This window comes from Embiotoca jacksoni, unplaced genomic scaffold (assembly GCF_022577435.1).
Source record: "Embiotoca jacksoni isolate LCO1_2020_lvr unplaced genomic scaffold, fEmbJac1.0.p SCAF_46, whole genome shotgun sequence".
NCBI classification, from domain to species: Eukaryota; Metazoa; Chordata; class Actinopteri; family Embiotocidae; genus Embiotoca; species Embiotoca jacksoni.
The window spans coordinates 1589193-1608911 of record NW_027185399.1 but is presented as its reverse complement, the minus strand read 5'-3'; the positions used below and the strand labels follow the sequence as shown (position 1 = coordinate 1608911).

Below are 19719 nucleotides of genomic sequence, written 5' to 3'. Positions count from 1 at the left end.
TCCATCTCAGACTCGCTTCTGCAATCATGTGTAGGTCTCAAACTTCAAAACCCAAATACTGATTAAAACTGTCAAAATGAATTTCTTTGAGCTGTTCCCCTCACGGGGTCAAAGGTCAAAGAATAGAGCTCAGGAAAGGACTCGGGAGGTCATTTTTTTGGACTATTCGAACGCACCCAGTTTCTTTACCTTGGTGGACGTGTTTCGTGCATCTTGTTTAACGGAAACTGGACTTTACTGAAATGTTTCTGAGAGGAAAATGAACCGATGGACGAAGCTGATTTCTACCTGCGCTGCCGAGGTGAGCTCACGGGCAGCGACTGTAAATACGACTTTAAGGCGTGTCAGTGAAACTAAAATGTGTGTGCATACATGAAACTTTATCATAGTGGACTTACACATATAAACAAGAAAACTGACAGAACAGAGTTAACACTGCTTAGATAAAACAGCATTTTTTTATTTTTTTATTTGACTCGCCAGAGCAAGAAAAACAAACTATTTTAATTAGAAAAATACTAGCCATAATTAACTGATAACAAATTCATACGAAACCAGAGTCACTTGAATTATTCAGGAGTGTCGAGGTGTTTATCCAATGATATATATTTACATCACAATAAATGATTTAAGTACACGATATAATCCTGTTAGTTTGACTTTCATCGATTTCAGTCACAACCGGTTTCCTGTGTATATTTCACAATAAAAGCCTTGTTGAGAAATGAAGGGTTTTCTGCCCACTGAGGGCTTTTAATTTGAAAGGGACACAGGCAGTGTTGAGTTCGTATAGTTACACGATGCAGTAAACCTTTGACGGATTAAAACTAGGCTGCGAGTTGAAAACGTTGCATGTCAGACGGCTTTAGAGGCGATCGGATCTTCAAGCGCTTAAAATGTTTTTTAATTTCAATAAGACTGTTAATTTAACTCCTCAGTTAGAGAAAAAGAATAACTGAGCGTCAGCGCATCGCTCGGGCAGAACTTCATTCATAACTCCGCCGTCAGCCCGGCGCGCCACCCCGCCGGTCGTCCTCCCGGTCGTCCTCCCGGTACAGGACGAAGTCCTTCAGACGCTGCGGCAGTGGCAGGAAGCTCATGAAGACGGGCGACCGGAGACGAAGGCGGCCGAGACTCCGACGGATCTGCAGGCGGCACAGATGCTGCAGGCAGCGGGCGTTTTCTGGAGAGTGAAAAGGAGGAGGAGTTTATGATTTATGTTTTTATATCCTCCCTCTGGGGGATAAACCTTTTTCATTTTTGTTTTATTTTATTCCCAGTCAACCTTGCAGCCTGCAGATGTCCGGCCACTGCTGCTGCTCCATCACGGCCGCCTTCAGTTTGGAGCACAGCGTCACATGATCCACGTAGTCCAGCAGGATGCGAACCACGTGACCCGACAGGTGCTTCAGCCAGCGGACGGTGACGACCTCGCAGAACTGACACACAACGAAAGGAAAGCAGCTTTACGTGTTTATAGGAAACCGAATCGGTGCATTTCTAGAAGCTCTTTACGTAAAGAGCTTCATGATGCTTGTTTGTTTTATCGGTGATAATGTTGGAAATATTTGGGAGCTTCGTAATAATCACGATTTCTTCAAATTTGGCACAAACATTCACTTCAACTTAAGAATGTGTAGGTTATAGTTTGGAGGGGGGTGGGGTCAAAGGTCAAGGTCCCGGTCACCTCATATTGACCCGTGCTCATTAATACGATATGTCGGGAACGTCTAAAAAGCACCTTATTCAGATTTGGCGCCCGATAGTCCCATTGTTGTGATTGCAATATCTCAAGCACGCCTTGAGGGAGCCTCTTGAAATTTGGCACAAACGTCCTCTTGGACTCGATGATGAACTGAGCAAAATTTGGTCATCAAAGGTCAAAGGTCACTAACCCTTTTACCCAACCAGTGTTCACCCCGTTGTTGTTGGTTTTTTTACCATCGTGTCCTTGATCACGGAGTTGGTCCATCCCTCATAGTCTTCTGGGATATGGGGCCTGTTGCCGTAGCAACAGTCAAAGCAGCGCTCCACGTCGTAACCATAGCTACACAGCATCCTGAGAATCACCTGGCAGCAAAAAAAAAAAAAGTCGGTAAAACTGGAGCTGCTGATTCCAGCGAGAACTATTTAGTGATCTGACGCCGGCGAACATCGGTTTACCTCGTCCTTGAGAGCGTACTGCAGCGCTGAGGGGAAGTGAGTCGTGTTTACTTTGCAGTAATAGTTGACGTTCGCTCCAAACCGGAGCAACAGGTTGATCAACTCATAGTTGCCCAGACGCAGTGCAACCTTAAAAAAAACACAGTCACTGAATCGGAATCACTGCTGTCATTGGTGGAAATGTTGTTGAATAGGCAACCTGGCAACCTTTTAGGCTAACAGTTCCCCTTTGTTTCCAGTCTTTGTGCTAAGCTAAGCTAACTAGATCCGCACTTCGAAAGAAAGTTACCCAACCTGTTGGATGTTTGAGGATTGTTCTTTTTTAAACATTGGTATGTAAAGTTTACTAATAACCAATTTATTAAATGTTGGACCAACAAAATCACATTTAGGTTTGATATCATGTGTAGTAGAAAGTTGTTTCCCTTTTCCATCCTCCTTTTAAAAGGAAATTTAGATTTTAAATGGTACCTGCAGACATTTGACCGGGTCTTGGTTGACCATGGCGCCGGCCTCCAGCAGCAGTTTTGCCGATGGCACGTCGTTATTGGTGATGGTGAAGAAGAGGGCCGACTTCCTCTCGTCGTCAAAGCTACGGCGAACCCAGGGATGGAGCATGTAGTTGGGGTCGTAACCTGCATCCAACAAGGCCTGATGGGAGTCGGGGAGAGGCAGAACATGGAGATGAAGGTGTTCGACATACTGCTGCAGATTCAACTGAATAGTCTTTGTTGTATTAACACACCTTGATGCAGTGTGTGTGTCCTCCTTCAGCCGCCGAGTGGAGAGGACTCATCCCGCTGTCCTTCACATCCTCCATAGAGGTGACGGGAAGCAGCAGTTTCAGAGCTCTGACAAACAGATCCTGGTGTCAACTTTTCACATCCGAATGCTTTCCTCACCTCGGAAGAGACGACTTCACCAGCGCTCACTTCCGAGGTGACCGCTGGTTAAGTCGTCCGTTTTCGGACACCAAAATCTAAATCGCTTCATCTTTGAGTCCAAGTGAACGTTTGCACCAAGTTTGAAGAAATTGCATCGAGGCATTATTGAGATATTGCGTTCACAAAAATGGGACAGATGTGAGATAACAGTGGCCTTGACCTTTGACCTTTGGACACCAAAATCAATTCACATCATCTTTGAGTCCAATTGAACATTTGTGCCAAATTTGAGGAAAATCCCCCCGAAAGGCATTCCTGAGATATCGCATTCACAAGAATGGGATGGGCGTTCAGCCACGGTGACCTTTGATCTTTGACAACCAAAACCGAATCGCTTTCGTTCTTGAGTCCACTCGACTGTTTGTGCCAAAGTTGAAGAAGTTACTTTAAGGCGTTCCCGAGATATAACACTTTAAACGAAAAATGGGAGGACATGACGCTGTGACCTTTGACCCCCACAATCGAATCGTTTCATCACCGGTACCGAGTGAAAGTTTGTACAAAGTGTGATAAAATTCCAATCAAATCAAATTATGGGACCCAACGCTTTCACGAAGAATGTGACGTACTGCAGGTGTCCCTGGTGAGCGGCGCGGTGGATCGGCAGGTGTCCCGTGTGTGTTTCCATGTTGGCGTCGGCGCCGCATTCCAGCAGCAGGCGGACGACGGCCGGGTCGCCGGACGAACACGCTTCGTACAAGACGGACGCTTCGTCGTGCGCCTGAGACATGACGTCCGCTCCTGCGGGACAAACAACATGCTAACATGCTAAATTGGTCACATATACTTTTTTTTCCCAATTAATTCTGTAAAAGGTTTGCGACGTTATTTTGAGCGTGAAAGTGAAATAATATAGCTTAAACATCCTCGATGGTCTCGAGCCTTCAGCAGGTAAAGCTCGCTGCCGCGGGCTGTTTGTCCCTGAGCATTGTCTTGCAGGTTATTTTACTTTTGCACGGTAATTATATGGACTCCCACACTGCTGTCGGTTACAGGAAAAGTGTTTCATATGTTTTAGCACCTTGTGAATAAGTATATTTTTGTTGTTTATATGAAATCTTTAACTTGTAAGAAACATGAATGTTGTAGATTGAGAGGTTTTTGTTTAAAGCATATGTAGGTAATTGTAGTATTCAGAGAAAGTTCCTTTTTATTTTTAGAACAGGTATAAAGATATATAAAGTTTTATTAAAATGTAGTTTTCAGTATTCTGTATAAAAACTTTATAAATTAACAGACACAGAAAATCTGGAGGAACACTATTTTTTATCTTTAATACAGAATAATGGAAACAAGATGAGATTTAATTTGTAACTTTTTTTTATCAGACTGAAGCCTGAAAAATAATTGTATTGTAATTTGGTGTTTGCTTGACTTTTGTCTTTATAGTTTGAACTTATTATCGCGTCTACGATTAACTGTCCAGCCTCCGATCTGCCGTCTGCGGTTTCATTTGTTCTGTCCTCGCTCACCTCTCTGCAGTAACGTCTCCACCACCTCCAGGTGACCTCCCTGAGCGGCCAGCGCCAGCGGCGTGAGGCCGTAGTTGCTGCGGGGGTCCGGCCGCCCGCCGGCCCCCAGCAGCAGGTTCACCAGCTCGGCTTGGCCCAGCCGCGAGGCCTCGTGGAGGGGCCGGCGGCCGTGGCAGCCCTCCTGGTTCACCCTGGAGCCGTGCTGGAGCAACAGCTTCACCAGGTCGGTGCGGTTGGCCCGGATCGCTGTGGAGAGATGAGGTTGGGCGGGTGAGTCGTAAGAAAAACACCACGGCAACGGCAGCATGGACGGCGTCTAGAAGCCACAGAGGCTAACAGTTTAGCGAGCTAACAGGCGGGCAACGTAACGCAGGAAATGCAAAGTCACAAGAGGGAAAAGATGAGGCTGTTGGGAAGATCAACATTTTCCTTTCACATTCATTCATTCAAAAACTTGCCTTTAAATTTTAAACTTTGCATCGCACACTGTTTGACCTCCAAGGCGGTGAAATGGCCGGTCGGCCGTCCTACGTACCTACGAACAGCGGGGCGTCCCGGTCCTGGTCCTGGCTGTCCGGCTGGGCTCCACAATCCAGGAGGAAGGAGACGTTTTCCATCAAGCCTCGTTCCACCGCCAGGAACAGCGGCGTCTGACCTCGGAGAGTCCGACGCTCCGCTGAGTCCGATCCTGAAGCTGGAGAACAGACGTTAGATTTCACGAAGCGGTTCATCACAGAAGCGGTGAAGCCGATACGAACCTTTGTGCGTGAGCTCCAGGAGGGTTTGGTTGCTCTGAGCTGCGGCTTCGTGAAGAGGCGTCCAACCTCGGCCGTCCGTCTGCAGGAACTCGTCTTTACGTGCGACGCACAGATCCTTCAGTAGCTTCTCGCTACCTGGACGGACGGACGGACAAATGCTGCGTTCAAATGTTGTTGTTTACCGCGTACGTGAGACAAGTTACGTTTAGCCCCCATGTTAGCTTGCTAAATTGTTTTGCCTCTGTGGCTTCTAGACGCCGTCCACGCTGCCGTTGCCTTGCAACAGCGTTTTTTCTCCCGCAACTTTACTGCCGAGCGTACGGTGTGCACGACTTCACGTTGTATCCACTAGCTCCCGCGACCATAAACTACACGACAATGACAAAGAGTCAAGTTTTTCATTTCAGCAGGTTTTTTTTTGTTGTCAACATTAAAAGAAATAATGTGGAGCTCGATAATAAAATGAATCGCCGCGGCAGCGTTCACCTGGTCTCACCTTGTCTTATTGCCGTGAAGATCGTGTCTGTGGAGTCGGAGCTGCAATAAAAGAAAAACTATGAATAAAACGCAAAAACCAAACAGGAAATTCCTCCCTCATTTTAAATTTTTTTTTTACAATATGTTTTATTTCAGATTTAATGTCTTCACTTTTGTTCTACACTGTACAAAAATGGTCGAAAATAGTCAAATAAAATAAAATGAGCTGATGTGTCCAAACTGTAAACAACTCTGACGTGATAAAATATGTAGCACAGAGATGGAGGAAGGAAAAACTTCCAGCACGTTTGTCTTTTTAAAACCGGGACAAACCGAACCCCTGCTGGACCGACGTCCTGCCGTCTGGCGCCGCCGACTCCCGGTGGACTTCCCTCCGCTTGTTGCTCTCCAGCAGACTCTGTTCGATCATGTACTGAGTCGCCACGTCGTCTTCATCCTCCTCATCCTCCTCCGGACCCAATCGATCGAACTCCATGACGTCCACGGGAACTGTGAGGCCCCGAGTTCACCGAGTCAATTCACTTTTATTTACGTTGCGCCCAAATCACAACAAAGGTTATTTCATGGCACTTAAACACATGAAAGTCCTTTACAGCAGAACTTATAACATTATATAGAGAAATTTAACTTTCCTCTTTCAGGGAGAAAAACGCCCAGAGGTGAGCGGAGAGAGAAAAGGACAGCATAGAGATCCAAAACATGAGCTGTCGGTGGGGCCGACAGTCACAGAGCAGAGACATGCAGCTCCACGGCCGAACCAGACCGGCAGTCAGTCCTTTTCACCTTTTATTAAACCAGACACTTTTAACAAACATGTTGGCAGCAAAAACAAACTTTCTAAAAGCAGAAAGATGATTTCAGCTTCTGGTTCTTTTACCTTGTAGTTTTTTTTTGTGGGTCGGGTCGTTGTGTTGCTGCCCGGCAGATTCAGAGTTGTTGTTGCTGTGGTTCAGCAGGAGGAGGAGGAGGAGGAAGAGGAGGAAACCAGAGCTCTCCACTTACATGCCTGACACCTGTTGCTATATTTACCAGCTTCACACGAGTTTCTGCAGGGAACCGATCAGCAGTGGCTGCAGCAGCATTATCAATGAATCTGATGGGGTCACCTTAGTTTATAGATTTATCATTTATATAATAATTGTCAATGGGAGATGGTGGGGGTGTGTGGGGGTGTTGTTTACAGTTTTTCTAAGTTGTATTAAGTTTGGACACATCAGCTCATTAGAAAGTAAAACCTCAGACTAAACTTCAGTCTTAAAGTCATGACTATTGTTTATTATATGGATTTTTTAAAAATTATTATTACTGACTAGTTGTAAACTTGTAAACATTACTGTTGCTGCTGCAGAAATACTATTTTCTAATTTTTTTTTTTTTAAAACAAATTACAACAAAAATATTTAAGTCTTTGTCTGCAAAGGTTGGAAAAATGTTATTTAATTGAGTCACATGATAATACAAAGACTACGTTAGTTTAAATTATGTTTAAATATATTGTTTATAAACAACACATTTACAAAATTGTGTTTCTCTAAATGAAGAACTTATTAAAATAATAAAATAAGAAGCAGTGATTACAAAAAAGAAAACTTTATTGATATCTCCGCCTTTACATTACAACAAAAAGCAGAGGAAACCAGAACTCGGGACTGATTTGTGTTTCTGGTAAAGTTTCACAAAATAAAACACAGTGAAGGTTTATTTATATTATTTTTTTCACGCAGTCCATCTCTAAAGCTGCAAATCTTCATTTCTGTTCTGGATTTGAAGATTTTAAGCCAATAAGTGAAATATCCAGTAAGAACCCTCTAATTAAAAAAAACAACAGCTTTCTGTGCTCTTGAAATCCTCAAATTCATGAAATCCATTTTTCATCTACGTTTTTCCGAGCTGGAGCTCAACTTTTGAATTTTTAACGGGGTTAATGTTTAAAACGCACAAAAAAAACAAACTGGAATCTTTCCGTATGCAGAACTGAAGAAAAGAGGCTGGGAGCAAACAAATATCATCACATTCAGCTTTTATTTCTTGCCCGATTTCTTGATGCCGGCGCCACCTGGAGGAAAAAAAAAAAAAGACAGGAAAGAAATCATTAGAAACCTCTGATACAACCAATTAATTTGCGATTACAATTGTGGCTGCACAATTTTATAGTTTGAGCAGCGGGGGATCTGACTCAATAGCAACCTGTAACCTGACTGCACCACTGGCCTGTCAATCAAACAGACACGCCCACCCAGACCTCTAGTGGCACTCGGTGGTATTGCAGCTTAAAGACACTTCATCATCAGCCTCATTTTTCAGAGCTGGAAGCTCTGACCACTTTTACATAAAGTCTGTGGTTGTTTTTTTTTAACCTGCAAGCTTCTAATTATAAAGTGGGAATTTTTTTTGACCCATTTTCCTTTTTAAAAGCATCACAGCCGTTTATCTGGATCTTACATAGAGGTCCTTTTCCTGACGCTTTGGCCTTCAGCGCCTCCATGGCCTTCTGATCTTCCTTCTGCTTCTGCTTGAAGGCCACTTCATCCTGCAAGACGCACAAACAAGTCAGATTACAACGCTATTGAATAAACTCTTTCCATCATCGTGAAGTCATATCTTTGTGTTTTTCTCTTTACTTTAAGCTGCAAATGATTAATTTGATTAATCTACCGAGTATTTCTGCACGTTTAACCCCTATAATAGTACAAATTAGAGCCAAAAGAGACCGAGAAGACATCAACATCAGACTCCGGGGATCCATTTGACGTTATTTTATTACGTTAATAATCATCATAAAAGAAAAAAAACAAAACAACCGTCTGAGAAACGGGATACTTACGTCATCCATGTCTTTGCCCTGTTTCTTGGGAGCCTTCAGCGGTTTCTTTTTGCCTCCTAAAGGAAGAAGAAACGAGTAAATATTACAATTCAGTCTTAAAAAAGATAAATCTGACAATTTCATTTGCAACCAAAACAATAATCTCACGTGGAAAAAGCATGAATAAATGTAAATGTGTCCCAATGATGTGCAGTGAAGGACGATGAATCACAGGCCGAACATCTCAGACGACCGCAGCGATTCGTCCGAGATCTAAAAACACAGTCTATCTTACGTATTTACACATTTATAGGAACAAAAAGCGGAAACGCGGCGGATTTCAGTCGTAGTTTGGTGAAACACGTCAACGCTCTCTTTAGCAGCAGAAGAAGCTAAACTGCGACGTTGTGAAAAAAAATCTCATCTTCTGCAGCGACGAGGTTTTTTTTTTTTTAAAAAAGTCGACTCTCAGATAAATAAACGAGCTCTCACCTTCTCTGCCAGACATCGTGTTACAAAAACGGGTGAGAAGGTTGTAAAGAGCAGAACAATGAACGTGAAGGTTTGTTGTAATCTCAGCCGGTTCGTCCCCTCGCCTTATAATCCGCGCTGCTAGGACCCCGCTGGACTCTGAACCGGAAGTAGAGTGGCCGTTACGGTGCCTGAACGGAAAAAAAAAACTCACCCAGATGTTAGTCTGTTTCAACTTGAGCAACTAGAAACTTCATCCGCGGGACATGTACACTCTGACAACATTACGGGAAGCAGGTACATACATGTGTTTTTGTGGATAACTTCACGTGTGAGTGAAACTTTCCTTTTAAAGAGGTTTGTTCACATGTGAAGCTCATTTACTGTTAGCAACGTGGAGCTAAATGCTAACGAGGCAGCTAACCTTGGAGGAACAATAATTGTGCTGAATCTTCCTCCTCGTGTGTCCAGTTACTAATTTAATGTATTACTCAGTGTTTTAAAGGGCAGCTTGTTTACGATAATAACAGCTGACTTGTGTTGTTGAATAATCGTGATGTTTTTGGTATCAGCTGGGTGGAGGATGTTTTATTTCAGTTTCCTCTTTTAAATATAAAATTGAACCCAGAGTAAGATTGCAAACAGTTGCATCTGTTTTTATAAAGTATTTTGAGCCTTAACGAATGAATGAAACAGTCCAAACTGAGCTTTAAACCAGTTTTATCACTCAGGTTGTGTCAGGGAGAAGTTGGATCTGCCTCCTGTTGAAGCCTCAAACATCCAGTTTATCTCGTTTCACGTCTTGTCCTGTGTTTGTTTTTTAGGTGCCTGTTTCCAGCTGTGACGTCTGACTGCTGCCCGTCACCATGAGGTGCTTCTGGAGGACGTGAAGGAGGGCGCAGAGCAAAACATACAAAACTCATATTTGTGATGAATTGATTGTAGTTCACATTTTGTCGGTTCAATCATCTGAAACCAAACATTCGACCGCCGCTTCATCATCGCTTCATTGAGACTCACACTTTATTATTTATCAATTAACTTGCGCATCATCCCATTAAATAAAAGCATTTTTAAGACGCGTCTCCGGAAAACGATAAAACGTTTTTATTTTTTAGACTTTTATGGAAATCTGTTAAAAGTCGGTTTTAAGTGAACGAAGCAAATTATATCAGTTAATTGTCCTCAAAATTGTATTGAATGACACTTTTTTTTTTTCAGACAAGGAAGGGAAAAGTCTGTTTACATTATTATTATTATTATTATTATTATTATTATTATTATTATTATTATAGTCTAAATATGATTTCCTCCACAGCAGAGATCTCAGCTGATTGTGATGATGAACAAACGTCTTCCCTCCGTCAGGTACCGAGGACCTCAGGTCTTCCTGTGGTGCCGTCTGTCCCGCCCTCCGGTCCGAACCTACACCGCTCAGCGCCAGGCCGCCCCCCCGCCCGCCGCCGCCCCCCCGCCCGCCGCCGCCCCCTCCGGTCCCGACAGGAAGCGCGCACCTGAGCTGGTGAAGGAGCGAGTCCTGGCTGCCGTGCAGGTACACAAGCTGCTTATTATAACGTTCCAGATGTTGACTGGAGTTTTTTTTTTTTTTTTTAATAAACGGTTATCCATAAATCTTTCTCTCTCCTCCTTCAGCTTGCGGGCGAGGTAGGGCGGCAGTGGGGTCAGAGGTCGGCTCAGACGGCCAGCGCCACGGTCGGCTACTGGTGGGAGAAGTACGAGGAGTTCGTGGGGCTGAACGAAGTCCGCGAGGCTCAGACGAACGTCACCGAGGTCAGCGGACGACGAGCTCGAGCTTCATTAGACTTCGTCTTTAGATTACTCTTCTTTTTTTTTTTGAACCACAGATGGTTTGTGTGTTTTCTTCTTCCAGGCGGAGGCGGCGTTCATGGTGGCCAGAGGGATTGTGCGCGAAGCCCACGTCGGCCTGGCGGCCCTGGAGGTCCGGCTGAAGGAGGTCCGGGACCGGCTGGATCGAGTCTCCAGGGAGGAGGCGCACTACCTGGAGCTGGCCACGATGGAGCACAAACTGCTGCAGGTGGGCGGAGCCAAACGGAGATTCAAATAGAAAAAACTGAACTGGAACTGTTGGTTTTTCGTTGATAGTTTTGAGGGTCTGAGAAAGAAGTGGATTTATTTATTATATAATCGGAAGTATTCCTATAAGTTTAGTTACAGAGATGTTTTTTTTTTTTTTTCAGTATAATATCAGATCAGTAGATTGACTTTTAATTTCCCAATAAACCGCCCGTCCTTCACGCCGTCTTCAAGGAGGAGCGTCGTCTCCGCACGGCGTACGAGAACGCGGAGGGTTCGGAGCGGGAGAAGTTCGCTTTGTTTTCGGCCGCCGTCCGGGGGAGCCACGAGAAGGAGAGGACGAGAGCGGAGCGCACCAAGAACTGGTCCGTCATCGGATCGGTGCTTGGAGCCCTGATCGGGGTCATGGGGTCGACATACATCAACCGCGTCCGCCTGCAGGTGAGTCAAGGAGGCGGAGACACGGCAGATTGACTATAAAAGAGTTTGTAGCTTCAGGTCTGTAAAATGGTTCTGATCCAGAAGTGTCTTCAGCTGCAATACCAGCGAGTGCCACTAGAGGTCGGCTCCAAAAAGCCTCCGGCTCCATAGACTCCCATTCAACTTCTCTCATCAAATCCAAAGTAAATAAAATGTGTCCATCAGTTATCTCGGTGTTGTTAGCTAAAGTCACTCCTTCTTATTAGTTTTCTGGAGGTCCATCTGAAAATAATCCCTCATTCATTAGAAAAGAAGATTCAAGAAGACCTGTTTTTGGGGGCGTGTCTGTTTGATTGACAGGCCTGTGGTGCAGTCAGGTTACAGCTATCGGTGGGCGGGACGTAGTATCGTCATGGTTTCCAATCAGATCGGTCAGATCCACCACTCGCTGTCCTCTAGTGGACTGGCGGGTGTATTACATACATCATTTATTTTTTTGTTCTTTTTTTAAGATAATGAAAATTAAAGTGTTGCCGGTTGTTGTCGAATACTTCATACAAAACAAGGCACATCCATCAACCTCGGCAGGATTTTTGTTTTTTTTTGTGCTCTTTTTAGCACGAGTGTTAAACTTCAGCATGTTAGCCGTCCTCACTTTAGGATTTACTACAAATCACACGTCTTCAAACTGAAAAGGTGTTTTGTGTTTCTGCAGCAGCGCGGCGATCGTCTTGGTTTGAACTTTTCTCCTCGTCTCTCGTCTGCAGGAGCTGAAGTCTTTGCTGCTGGAGGCCCAGAAAGGTCCGGAGAGTCTTCAGGAGGCCCTGATAGTCCAGGCGGGGAACCACCGCTCCCAGCAGGACGAGCTGCGAGCGCTCATCGATAGCCTCCGGGTCGCTCTGAGCGGCGCCGGCGCTCCTCAGGACGAACGAGGCCCGGCGCCGGCTCCGGACCCGCCCGCCGTGTCTCTTTCGGCCTTGAAGGACCTCCACGCCGGCAGCCGGAGGGCCGAGTCCCTCCTGGAGTCGCTGCCGCCGCTGCTGGGCCAGCTGGAGGAAGGACTCGGGAGGGTGGAGGGCGAGTTGGTAACGGTGAGGAGGCTGCTGGACGCCGGGCCGCAACCGCAGGTGGAACCGCGGGCCGAGAGCCCGGACACAGGAGACCGGTGGGAGTCGGGGGCGGCGGTGAGGCGTCTGGAGGAAACCCAGAGGACGCTGGGAGACGGAATCAGGACAAACACCATCTACAACGCTGCGTTTACCTACACGGCCGCCGCCATCACCGTCTCCGCCGTCTTCCTGCTGCTCAGAGGAGCCGGTTAGACGACGGTTTAAATCAGGATCTAAATGTTCCGAACATTTATCAACACATTTGTTTTTCTAATTTACCGGCTACAGGTGTTGATTTGGGTTCATCCACTTCTAAATATTTTTAACAAGAAATACTTGAGTCTTCCTCGTCGATCAGGTAACAGCAGGGCTGAAGCTGTTGGATAAAATGGCAAAATTTAATCATGTTAAGTCAACATAATCAATTATTTTTAATCCTTCTCGCCAATATTTCCTCTCTTTTAGCTCTAGTTTTGTTCTCCACCAGGCAGCTCTTGAGGGGAAACTCACTGTAGGTACATTATTGTAATAAAAGAATATAAAATATTGCCACTTTAAGGCTTTAATTATGACACCGAGTTGTTCATATCTCCTCCAATGAAACTAATATATCGCTGCTGACCAACAATCAAAGAAATATTTAGTTTAATTCTTGATATGTCCCATGGTGGGATCAATTGCGGACCAGACGCGTGTTTTTTCACTGTTTTTGCTTCTACATCGAACTAAATCAATTGTTCGGGGTCCAAATCAACACCTGAGACCGTCCGACTGATCGAACACCGGATGGAACTTCATTTATTGGTTATTTAATTAAAAAACCCGATAGTCAGCTCATCCGGTGCCAAAGTGAGTTTTTAACTTTGGTGTCTTGATTCTGCCTCGTCAGCAGTCGACCCGGTTGAACCTTAGAGGGACCTCCATGTTTAATGAAGTGTAATTCCTTAAATTCTGACTGTATGAGAAAATTAAGTTTTGCTGACTGTGCACTGCGGTGATGAAACACCTTTCTTTTTTTTTTTTTTTTAACCTCCTCCTCTACTTGAATTGATCGACGTGTGCCATCATGTTGTTGGGACGACGTCCACCGAGCTGGACGATGATAATAACTATTAAATGTTCATGTGGAGAAAAACGGCCTTTTCTGTGCTTAACGACTTTTTTTTTATTTAACTTGTCTTCTTCAAGGCGACGAAAAACAGGAAGTCTATGGAGCTAATTTTCCCGCCAAAAACAAACAAACAAAAACCCTGTTTCACAAAATGCGCTTCGATTCATTAACGAGTTATTCAGGAAAAATGAAATACATGAATTTGTATTTGCAAATGTCTTTGTTGAGATTTTTCCCAGGACTTTTAGGCTGATTTTGTCAGTTCCATCAGTCACCAGTAGGTGGCAGCAGCTGAACATTGGATCAACATGTTTCTCTCATCTCTGATTCAATCACTGTTCTCTCTTTTTTATCTTTGTCCTGTTCTCTTGTTCTAGTGCTCTAAATTGCGGACAAACATACTAGACTTTTCCTAAAGAAAGAAACTCTTCGCTGCGTATCTCCGAATTGTATTTGAATTGAATTTCCTATAATATGCAATATAATGTTGTTTTTACTTCTTATATGATGATTTAAATTTGACCTCTTGCCTCTGTCCTGGTAAATCCACTGCAGCAGGTGTTTGGTCTTTTCTTAGCACGATGACTGATGTGACTGGAAACACCCCCCCCCCCCCCCACACACACACACACACACACACACAAAGCTGTTGGCGGTGAGCTGGAAAACAGACCTCTTTCTTTTATTAAGCTCTTTATAGCTCTTACTGGATAAACAGTCTGGACTGGAAGAGGAGGATTTTTTTTTTTTTCCAACACAGCTGCCTTTTTATTTTATAGCTAACTTTAGAAAAGAAATCTAATTTCACTAACTTAAAGTTACCTTTCACCTTTTTAGTGGAAAGTTGTACGTCCGGGCTGGTTGGAGCCGTTGGAGTAGATTCATTTACCCACAGAAGAAGAGCTCGACGCACTGGAACGAATCTGAACCTGGATCGATCGGGTCCTGACGGTTCAGCTTGGAAATTACAAACTCGCCGTTCAGACATTTACAAACGTGAAATACATCACGCTTATTTACGCGTACGTACTCGTGATGTCCATTCAAAGACCGTAACACACACACACACACATTGGATGAGCTGGTTAGCGGTCAACGTCACATGATGAACCTGGAGACGACCTTTGACCCCCCCCCCCCTTTTCCACTCCTCCAGGTCGACAGTGTTTTGGTCATGTGACCTGTTTAAAAACAGGTGTCATTTAACACTAAAAAAAAAATAAAAACCTCTTGACTGTCGAGACATTCATCTTCTGTTTCTGCTGTTTACGACCTTTTTAAAACCTTGTGATTTAACACATTACATACCTGACTTTTTTTTCCGCTTTGAAAACTGCCGAGTCACAAGTTTCTTATAAAGTCAGCAACAGTCTCATGATGACTTTAGTTCTCTTGTTTCTTTTTGGAAGATTTATGATTTCCACGAGACAAAGAGGTTCCTGTTTGTTCACGATGCCCCCCCCCCCCCCCTAAATTATTTCACATGAAAAAGCTGTTGAGTTTTATTGCTTAAAGAATCCCAAAGAAGCTTGTGTATGAATTACAGCACATTATCTTATTAATTTAATACTGTTCTGCTCTAACAGCTGAAAGATAAAGAAAGTCTCCTCACGTGACGACGGTATCCAGGTCACCCACTGAACCACTTCTCATAAATCTGCTCCAACACTCACAATAAAGTCCTTACCATTAAAACTGAAGGTGAAGAACGGGTTCAAGGTTCAAGGTTCAGGGTTAGGAAAACAAGGTGATGACATCGTGATTATACAACATGTCCCATGATGGGATGTCAAACTGTTATAAAACTTATATTCATAGTTAATAACCTCCTCTTTTATTGTGTAGTAGTAGCCAAAAAAAAAAAATCACTTCAGACAAGAGTAATATTTGTAATGTTCCTGAAAATGTACTTGTTATCTTAAAGAACATTTTGAAGGATAAGATTTGAGTTTGGAAGGAATTCTTGGGATAAAGGCTCTTATTCAGTTTTCTTAAAGAAACAGGATTATGTTTTTATTTTTCACTCCTTAAATGTATTTATTTATTTTAGAATTTGATTCTTATCATTTAAAACAGTTCTGAAACTGTCGCCCTGAAACTACACCCTCCGGTACGCTAGGTGGCGGTGTGCGCCTGTTCGAGCTGGTTTCCGGTCTTCCCTAACGAAGAAGCAGCTCCTGCTCATTCATTGGTTGATCCGGACAGTTTAAGATACTGTTGGAAGTTTAAATGAAGAAATAAGTGTGTAAATATTGTGAGAGATTTTCTGGATGGACGTTTAGCCACTGGTGAGCTAACCCAGCTAGCACTCTGGGGTTTATTTAATTTAGTTCTTGTTTGAATGAACTGACAAAATAGTTTTGGTTCTTTCAGGCCTTCAACCGGCTGGGTTTTTATTATTTGTGCTTGCGTATGAGTTTGATGTCCAAATCTAGAGTTTGAGGTTAATCTGTTTCATTTTGAATTGTAATTGTTTGTTTTGCATGTTTATTTTTTGACCATGTTAAAAGTAAATTAACCGATTATTATTTCTAGCAGATTTTAAGTCTGATGTTGATTCTTTGTTTTGCTGGAGATATTTATTAATAATAATAATAATAATAATAATAATAATAATAATAATAATAATACAATTTATTTGTAGTGTTTTTTGTAGTTATTGAAATGTTTTTTTTAAATCATAAATTTGTTGTAATTTCTACCAATCACTGAGGCCTACATCATTTAATTTGCCTGTTTTTTTTCTCAAAAGTTACCCCAGACGAAGGCATGCTGGGAAATGTTTTTTTTGGTCGCTCCTCCTTATTCGTGATCACTTGTGTTGACGTTTTTTTTTTCCCAACGGTTCGCGAGAAACTCTTCAGCGAGAAGTCATCAGCACCATCTGAATGTGTTTGAGATTGATTTTTGAACGGGAGGAGAGGCGGCCTTAAGAAAAAAACATTTGAGTCACAGTTATGTTGCGCTGCGACGTGCCGTCCATCACGGGCGATTCCCCGAAGCAAAATCAGCAGATCTGCAGACGACACGAGTGCAGGAAGAACTCAGAAAGTCTGTTGTTGATTCAGCAGCTGACTATCAGACTGATTTTTGTTTTTCTCCATATAGTTTTCTTTTACGTATTATGTTTATTCAGTATGCTTGAAATATGATGTGTGTCAAATTGAAGTAACTCTCTCTGATACTTTTGGGGTGGAAAAGTTTTTCAGCTCTTCAGTGTAAAAACATCTAAAACTTTGACCTTAAATGATTCACAAAGCAAAACCTCCCTGATAAGAAGCTTTCTGTGGAAAAGTTTTCAAAGTTGTAAATACAACTTTTTTTGAACCTTTGTCTACAGTACGTCCAGTTTATCCTCTTGAACGCTCCTCCCAGGGTTTTTTTCCAGTCTGTTCTCACTTGAGCTCAGTAACGTATTTATGATGTTTATGATGTTCACGCCGCTGATGACTTTATTACAGGTTGTAACTTCTGTTCGGTCTCGTCAGATAAGCTCGGGAGGGAGATGAGCTCGACGAACAGCCACATTACACAAACACAATATTTATGACGTCAAATTAATACGGGTTAAATGTTCCAGTATTAAGAAACACAATCGGTCGACAATAGAAATAAAAGCACATTTTAAAAGCGTCATATTAAATGTAGATTAATGGCCGGCTCCTGGTTTCTTTAATACTTTTGTTCAGTTTGAAATATCTCAACAGAGATATATACGAGCTGAGAATAAGCAGATTTTACACAACAGCAAGACACCTAATGTTTCCAATGACATGTCCTCTTTAAAAGTGCTCAAAGGCAAATTCTCTTATTTAGGTCAAAAATGTGATATTTGTGTCTGCCGGTCTCATCTGACCCGTTAATTCCAGAACAGAAATCAAACTCGAGGTCTAATTCTGCACAAACTTTTCATGTTCTTTGGTGTAAATCTGCGACGGCTACAAAGAGGCTTTAAGCCGATGGAAACTGACCAGCCGGACGAGTGGAAAAAAAAAACAAATCCCAAAAAAACCGAGAAGATTAACGGGGATGTTAATTAAAAACCACGACGACCGACGGACGGACGGAAATATGAAGGAGGTTCTATTGTCGTCTATTCGGTTCTACTCACGTTTGTATTTGGGTTCTGAAGCTCCGGGGTCGGCAAGTTCAGCAGACTGCAGGATTAAAGAAGGTGTGTGTGTGTGTGTGTGTGTGTGTGTGTGTGTGTGTGTGTGTGTGTGTGTGTGTGTGTAGGTGACTACCCGATGGCTGCTCATTGACATGGGGTCACGGGGTCAAACATGTGAAAGAGTGTGTGTGTGTGTGTGTGTGTGTGTGTGTGTGTGTGTGTAGACATGTCCTTGTGTGTTCTCGTTCTTCTGTCTTTGTGAGAACCAGTTCTGACCTGCGATGGGGAGGGAGGCGGGGGGGGGGGGGGGGGATGACATCGGCGGGGCGGTTTTGTCTGGTCGTCACGCCGTTTGAGCATTCGAGGCTTCGTTCAGAGCAACTTTAAATTCGGCCTAAAACGATGGCGTCCTCTCAGTCAGAGTCGAAGCCTCCAGAGAAAAAAGTTTTCTCAAAGTTTACCTCTCAAAAAAGTGTTTTGTCAAAAACAAACAAACGAAAGAATTAGAAAAACAACAACAGCGTCGTTGTTTTTGCACAGAAACAGCAGGATCTTTTTCCGCCAAAGCGTTGTAACGCAGCCATCCGTCCACTAGAGGGCGGCGTGTTAGTCACGCGTTGCCTCGGCGAGGCGTGACGTGTACACGCGTGTATTCTGCGTGTTGAAGAGGATGTCACGTGTGAAGAAGTGGATGGCTGATGTCCGTGAGAAAGCACAAAAATGTACACGGATTTCTTATAAGTCACGTACATACCGTAACGTACGTTAAGTAACTTATAACAAGACTTTTATGTTGTCAGTTCCTCCAGGAAATTGCAATGATTAACGCAAATTCAAGCATTCTCCGCCATATTTGCGGACGCTTGCAAAATTGACACCATTTAAAAAAAAAAAAAAAAAAAGTATGATTAATTTTCTTTCTGTATTTTTTTAGTATTTATTGTGTATTTACGTTCAGTCTAAGTGTTGTTTTTATACGCTTCGTGTGTGCTAAATTATATTTGCGTCCCACTGCTGCCGAATCAATTGACCCACTGGGAACAAACACAGTTATTGATTGGCTGATTGGGTTTTTTTGCCCTTTTTTTTTCTTCTATGTTACCAAACTGTCCAAAGGCCAGATCTGACTCACCAAAAAATGCTGACTCATGACTTCAATCAAATCCTTTTTTTTTTTTTTTTTACCTCGAGCACCTTCCATCCGAGGTATAACCTGACGTGTTTATACATCCATATCTTAGCAACACCGTCGTCAACGCTGCCGGCTTCTTTGACTCGGACAAGACGAGACAAAAGGAGCCGGCCGGCAGGTTACCAGGTCGCAGCTAAAAACAGGCAAACCGACACCTTCAGACAAAAGAAGTTCCAACATTCGTTTTGTCAATTAAAACAACAGAGTTACTGCATCGTATCTACAGTCCTGCTGTTATTTCTTTGTCAAGAGAAAGAAGATGTTAAAGTTGAATTTGGGTTTATAGCCCGGCTCGTATACTTTCGTCTATTTTTTTTAATGTCTTAATAATCAGTTTAAATGCTGAAAAAAAATTTTATCGAATCCAGACGGGAAAAAAAAATCTCTAAAGAGCATTAAAGGCTTTGATTCAGTGGAAGAAAACCAGACGCAGAGGAAAAACAAACAAAGACAGTAAAAAAGAAAAAGAGAAAGTGCACTTTAGACTCTGAAATGTTAATAGAGATGCAAATTACAGAGATAAGAGGACGCCGGAGGAAGAGAGGAGGAATGAGGAAGAAAAACAAATGTGAGAATCACATGAAAACGGGTAAAAGTTGAATAATAACCCGG

At 43.2% G+C, this 19719-nt stretch overlaps 3 protein-coding genes across 6 annotated transcripts; 1 reads left to right on the top strand and 2 right to left on the bottom strand.

Moving 5' to 3' along the window:
• Window positions 1-381: 381 nt before the first annotated feature.
• Window positions 382-6777, bottom strand: asb14a (ankyrin repeat and SOCS box containing 14a). Of its 3 annotated transcripts, none has more exons than XM_069169653.1 (13): window positions 6713-6777; window positions 6153-6324; window positions 5834-5874; window positions 5338-5472; window positions 5115-5267; window positions 4580-4825; window positions 3677-3848; window positions 2909-3014; window positions 2635-2814; window positions 2164-2292; window positions 1942-2070; window positions 1286-1439; window positions 382-1183 (listed from the first exon to the last, which is right to left on the bottom strand). In XM_069169653.1, exons 2-13 carry the CDS (start codon window positions 6308-6310, stop codon window positions 1005-1007), a joined length of 1782 nt encoding a protein of 593 aa, XP_069025754.1. In that variant the 5' UTR covers window positions 6311-6324; window positions 6713-6777; the 3' UTR covers window positions 382-1004. The 3 variants fall into 3 exon arrangements, with proteins under 3 accessions (XP_069025754.1, XP_069025752.1, XP_069025755.1); XM_069169651.1 differs by having other exon boundaries at window positions 383-1183; window positions 5115-5273; XM_069169654.1 differs by lacking the exons at window positions 5115-5267; window positions 5338-5472 and having other exon boundaries at window positions 383-1183.
• A 632-nt stretch (window positions 6778-7409) lies between these two features.
• Window positions 7410-9259, bottom strand: tma7 (translation machinery associated 7 homolog). The gene is made up of 4 exons (XM_069169657.1): window positions 9131-9259; window positions 8660-8715; window positions 8278-8365; window positions 7410-7891 (listed from the first exon to the last, which is right to left on the bottom strand). The coding sequence occupies exons 1-4, from the start codon at window positions 9144-9146 to the stop codon at window positions 7857-7859; spliced, it is 195 nt and encodes a 64-aa protein (XP_069025758.1). The 5' UTR covers window positions 9147-9259; the 3' UTR covers window positions 7410-7856.
• Window positions 9260-9295: 36 nt separating this feature from the next.
• Window positions 9296-13832, top strand: ccdc51 (coiled-coil domain containing 51). 2 transcript variants are annotated; one of them, XM_069169656.1, is made up of 7 exons: window positions 9296-9406; window positions 9934-9980; window positions 10478-10661; window positions 10763-10900; window positions 11001-11165; window positions 11399-11605; window positions 12352-13832. In XM_069169656.1, the coding sequence occupies exons 2-7, from the start codon at window positions 9976-9978 to the stop codon at window positions 12904-12906; spliced, it is 1254 nt and encodes a 417-aa protein (XP_069025757.1). In that variant the 5' UTR covers window positions 9296-9406; window positions 9934-9975; the 3' UTR covers window positions 12907-13832. The 2 variants fall into 2 exon arrangements, with proteins under 2 accessions (XP_069025757.1, XP_069025756.1); XM_069169655.1 differs by having other exon boundaries at window positions 9934-10661.
• Window positions 13833-19719: the final 5887 nt, after the last annotated feature.